Consider the following 6,000-nt stretch of genomic DNA (forward strand, 5'->3'; position numbering starts at 1 on the left):
CCTCTTCTTTTCTAACCCAATCCTCTAAAGAGAATGAAAAAGGAAAATAAAATGAGCAGGGGAAAGAATTTTATTTGCTCTGTAAATCAAGTAAAAGGGTTCATTTCTGTCAAATAAAACTGTAGATGGTTGTTCGCCTGTGAGCCCTTAAACAAAAGGGCTTCTCTCTATGGCTGAAAACTTCTTAGAGATTCTTTAGCTTCTTAATGTTTATTAAATTTTCTGGGGTTATTTAAATAAATCAATAGTTGCATAAATATAAATGACAAAGAACAAAGCCTCCAACTACAAGAGGTGTGTGTATAACTTCTGTTCAACATTTTTAGTTTTGTTGTTTAACTTTTTTTTTTTTATCATTAAAATTTTCTATGAAGTGGAGCAACCAGGAGTCAAGAAAGCCCCAATCTTAAACGTGCTATATGCAAAAGTTTGATTTTTAAGAAATGTTAATGTAACATTTTTTGTTGTTTTTTAGCATTTTTGTTCATTAAACTCTGATTTCACAATGGTTACAAGCAACCTTATATTTGCAATTTACAAGGTTAGAATTTGTAACTGTAATTTACCTGTGTATTTGTCAATGATAAAGATTTACAGTGAGATATCCAACCAGCAAATTTTAAGCCTTATAGTGATAAAACATTTCTCACCATTCTCTCTACTCTTATTAGTCAACACACAGTACAAGTCATAAGAGCCAAATAACTCTGTTGTGTAAAGAAAATCCCAATATTTTTCTGATCAGTGTATCCACCATACATAATCATTACCTAGTCATGTTTACAACACCACACTTTGTTACACTGGTTAGGATGCTGTTACAAAGTGAAGACATTCAAAGTTGAATTTTTCAGTATTACCAGGGTGTTTTAAAACTTACTACAAGAAGCAAAAGCAGAGGTTGTGGCATATTATATATAAAAAAAAGTGTTTTCAATGACATATTGAGATGTGTTTTCCATTTACTGAGGCTGCAAGAGAGCAAGGCTTTCATCAGATAACAGGGTTGCTCAACAGGGAAGAAAAGGTGCTTTGGTTTATTATTTTAAAACATGTGTTGTGCTCATGCTTTGATGCATAGTGGGTTGTGAAATGCTGTCAGCTTTTTGAAAATCTTAAAGGAAAGATAAGATTCCAAGAAAAAACGACAGAGTACCGTTTATGTAATGCTAATCATGCTAGTAGCTGATATAAGATGCTAAGCAAATTTAAAATGTTTTGTTTTTTGCTTCTGTTTTAAAATATTTAAACACTGTTTTGCGGTGACGTCTCCCTTGCCTGGGGTAAGCTATAATTGATGACCAATTTTTTTTAAGCTTAAAAAAATGTTTTGTTTTTATATCTGTCACAAAATGGTTCTTTGAAAGAAATTAGAAACCTAAAATTGGTATTGACAGAACTAAAGAAAAAAATTAACCCAAAACTTCCTTCTATATCTGGGGGAAAAAATCTGATGTTGTCAACTTTATACAGAAAGCAGATCTAAAATGATAAAAAAAAAGGGTCAATAGTGCTTAAGTTGTATCAGTGAGCAAACCAACTAAATGAAATGCAAACATAGTAAATAAAATTAGGCAATTCACAATGTTTACTATTACTATTGTAAATTGCATAAGTAATGTAACGAAGTCTAATTTTTTAAAACGAAAAGCCAAAAAGAGAAAAAAAGTATTAACTAAAGATTTAAGCGATTCTATATCACTGTAGAACAGTATTAAATTAGATGTTTCACCCACTGCAAAGGTGATTTTTAAAAAGTAATATAAACATTTTTATGTGTGTCCACCTGCAGACAAGCCGGAGAACTACGACGTGTGGTATGAGAGCCGCTTCGAGGAGTGTGACAGGGAGGCCTGCCTTTCTTTCTCCAAGGAGGCCCTCTGTTCCCGGGTCACTGTGGACCACAACTATTATGCCGTGTGCCATAACTTACTGTCTCAGTACGCCACGTGGCGGGGAACCACCGGCGGCCTCCTTCACGACCCGCCCGCTCACATAGCCAAAGATGGACAACTTGAGGCTTTGTTGGACGAGTGCACCAAACCTAAAAAGCGCTACGGCCGCTTTCAGGCGGCCAAGGAACTGCGTGAATACCTCACACGGCTATCTGCCGCATCCTCCTCTGCCATGGCAAGGTAATGCATGGGGTCGGCGTTAGCCCAACGCTTTGAGACATGATTTTGTACTCTTTATCTCTGGACTCTTGAGATATCAGTTCTTGTTCATGATGTCATTTGCTCCCTTTGCGCATTGGAGCAAGAAGAAGGTGTTCGAATCAAACTTTGTTAAAGCCCTAGCTTTTACATTGACTTTTTTTGCTTTGTTTTAGAGGATTGTGGCACTGCAAAAAAAAACAAATAAAAAAACAAAACAAACAAACAAAAAAAAAACTACCTGAGCCAAGAGAGCAAGGTTACAGGGTTAACCTGTTGGCTCTCAGGGTGGGCTACCACCTCTGGAGCAGAAATAAGGAAGGGCTCCGGTAAGCGCATCCATCATTGGAGCCAGGCTAACGCAAACCAACAGTAACCAAGCAACAGCAGCAGTAACATCACACAGCCCAGATGATGATTATTTTCCTTTTTATGCCTCAGTTTCTTTTTTTTTTTTCCATACCATTAAAAACCTTAACATCTGTTTTAGTCATACTTCTCAGTTTTATTTCATTCCTAGAAGGGTTGATTCTGTTTTGCAGAGCTGAATTGTAGTCATTTGAGCCATGGTTATTTTTTGCTGTGTTGTGGCTCTTTATTTTCTGTAGCAATGCTGCCTGGAAGGTGGAAGTAGCATGAATCACCTGCTGCAGGATGGCAGGAAAGGCCAAGGGAGAAAAGGTAAAAAAAAAGAAAAGAAAAGGAAAAAAAAAAAGAAGAAAAAAAGTGAGTTAGAAAGTTTTGGATGTCAGAGGACATATAATACAAAAAAAAAAAAAAACTTGACAGCTACTCGTTATGTACAGGTACATCTCAATGATCATCAGAAATAATCAAAAAGTCAATTTATTTCAGTAATACAGTTTAAAAAGATAAATGTGTATATGTATTCATAACACACAGGGCAAAATCTTTCAATTTTCTATTTCTTTTAAATTTGATTATTATGGCTTATAGCTGATAAAAATTTAAAATATATTTTTTCTGATTATAAAATTAGACTGAAAATAAATAATCATGTGTGACATATTTGCTTCACACATTTCAATAAAGCTCTTTATTAAAGAAGGGACTTAAGAAGTGACTATTCAAGATGACACTTGAATAGTCTTTCCTTGACAATTCCTTTGTTTCCCTTAAACCTTTTTTTTCCATCCACTAAACTTTCCATTTCATTTATGTGTCTGGTAACGGCACTCTATAAATAGCCAGTTTTTTTTTTTTTTTTAGCAATGCCTTTTTGAGGCATACCCAACACAAAGTGTTTGTTTAAATACGTAACAGAAAAGACAAAAACAAATGCTGCTTATTGGTGTTACATTAGGACTGCAAGCGTTTGGGAAAGCATGCAGCATTAGTTGCATTTTGGTGAATATTGCAAGGACAGTCTGACTTGCAATATACAAGAACAATATGACTTACAAGTCTGAGATATACTGTGAAGCCCAGGTAGCATTGAATTTTAAAAATATAGTTATAGATTAGTTTTCTTTAGCTATAAGCCATAATGATCTAAGTGAACTCAAATAAGTGGTCGAATTATAAACTGTGTGTAAAGAAACCTTAATTGCCTTTAATTGAATTACTGAAAGAAACCAACTTTTTGATGATATTCAATTTTATTGAGATGCATCTTTTTTGTTGTTTTCCAATCATTCAGGTTTCAGGATTGTGGCAATCATTGTGTTTTCTGTTTTTTTTTGTGTGGATTATTATTTTCTGTTTAGTAGGAATCAGAAATGGTGAGACAGCTGCTCATAGGAAAAGGAAGGCGATAATTGGACTGTGGCAGTCCGTTAATGCAGATGTGCGATACCAAAGAGGCTACTGGTAATAAGAGACCACACCTTTCCTAACGCTTGGTCCACATTGAAGAACTGATCGAGTACTGATATTCTTTCCCCTAAACAATGATCAGCCATATCTGTTTTGAACGATCCTCTTTACTTTGTCAGCCTCCAGCAGAATTGATAAATGATTTGTTGAACACTTTTCCCTCCATCAGTGTTATAAAACCACTTAATTTAAAAGAGAAAATGAAGTAATTCTGAAAGAACCGGAACACATGATTAATCCCCATTCTATTTTCCCTTCTTTGTCTTGATTTGATGAATTAATTCTATTGTCAGAGTTCTCCAAGTGCTGCTCGATGCAATAACCTCTGTCAGGTCAGTGGTATAGGAAAAGGGAATGGAGATATCTTTAAAATTACTTTCTTGCTCCAGAAACGACTTCCAGACTTGCACTTTCTAAATTTGCAGCCCAGAAATCTCTGCGTTAAATATTTAAACGCTCTTCACCACTTAGAGGTTGGGGATGATTTTACACTCAGTGGACCAACAAATTAAAAGCATAATCACAAATACTGGCTCATTTTGCTCTTGGTTTATAGGATACATTACTCAGCGTAACTTGGTTTAAAAAGGAGAAGAAAAATCTGCCTCAAAGTCCCATTTTTTTTTTGTAAGTTTTGATATTATGAGTAGGATCCTAAAATACCCAGTGAAGGTTTGTTTAATGCAGACTATAAAAAGTTGGGATAATAAACAAATGAATTCTTCATTTGATAAAACTGATATGACTCTTGCCAGCTAGGAAAAGCAATAAAGACAAGTTTGGCTTACGGATTTGGTTTTTTTTTCTCTCTCTCTCTCTCTCTCTCGCTTTCTTTTGTTTCAACTCCATCATTTGTTGTGACAGATGTTTGTTTACCCATGTGTCGGATATATTTAACTATGGAGGACGTTGAACCTAGAGGGATTTGTTCATGTGTAACTAACTGTCCACTTTTGTACTGTAATTTTCTTTTAAGTATTATATCAGCGTTGTCTGATTTTTTCCTGTGCCTTTCATTCAAAAGTTGTATTTACAACTTTTAGTGGATTTAAATATTAAAATAAATGAAGATATATATATATAAATATATATATATATAGATATAAATATACTCATGCTCTGTGTGGACTCTTCTTGTTTCTGTTTTTTTTTTTTTTTTTTTTTTTTTGAGTTGGCTCCAGTTTGGTTGCTTTAAAAAAAAAAATAAAAAATTGATTCACTGCAGCACAGCTGGATATTGATGTTCGCCAAGTCTTTTTTAGTTATCCTTTGTTTTGATCTTTTATATCTTCATCTTCCCTCAAATTAAAAGCCCAGGCTTCCTTTTGCTGTTCTCTCCACTGAACTAAGATGTGAGTCTTTTTTATCCAGTTTTATTATTTTTATTTAATATATTTACACAAAGATTACTTTAAATATTAATATGGTAGCCTTTCAGAGAAGCTTTCCTCTTACACACTTCAATTTGGTCACCCAGATAGTAAAATAGCCCTTTTTATTGTGCAGTACACAATAGTGGAGTTTCCACAGAAAAATGTATCCTCACACATAAAGTGAAGCCCAGAATTATTCACACGCCCAGCAGATTTAATTAAAAAATATTTCAGTGCAATCAAGTGAATTGTTTCTGGTTGACATATCTCAAAAGATAACAATATTAACGGAGTATGCACTCAATCAACACCTTCATATAACTGAAGACCAGGATGTTTGCGCTAGTATCTTTACGTTTCACTTTTGGTGACGCGCTTCAAATCTTTGAAGTTGGAAAACCTCTTTGCTTTTGCTTCGTTTAGCTCCCTCCATTAATTAATTATCTCAGATTCAAGTTGGGACTCTGGCTAGGCGTCTTCATAAACGTTAATACTCGAAACATGTTGGTACAATGAAAAAGTTAAAAGATTATAAACAAACCTTACTCTGCTTTATGTTTTCAAATGACAAAGTGCCACATCAAAACTGTTGTGTTCAATAGTGAAACCTGCACTTTTGAGAACTTTTAAAAGAACAA

At 34.4% G+C, this 6,000-nt stretch overlaps 1 protein-coding gene across 2 annotated transcripts in view; it reads left to right on the plus strand.

The window, feature by feature from the left end:
• Positions 1–5,100, plus strand: part of dipk2ab (divergent protein kinase domain 2Ab) — a 42,966-nt gene extending 37,866 nt beyond the window's left edge. For both annotated transcript variants that reach the window (XM_044105363.1, XM_044105364.1), the window contains one exon: positions 1,793–5,100. In XM_044105363.1, the coding sequence (XP_043961298.1) occupies positions 1,793–2,139 (347 nt within the window). In that variant the 3' untranslated portion in view covers positions 2,140–5,100. The remainder of the gene's footprint in view (positions 1–1,792) is intronic.
• Positions 5,101–6,000: the final 900 nt, after the last annotated feature.

Source organism: Gambusia affinis, linkage group LG21 (genome assembly GCF_019740435.1).
Source record: "Gambusia affinis linkage group LG21, SWU_Gaff_1.0, whole genome shotgun sequence".
Taxonomy (NCBI): domain Eukaryota; kingdom Metazoa; phylum Chordata; class Actinopteri; order Cyprinodontiformes; family Poeciliidae; genus Gambusia; species Gambusia affinis.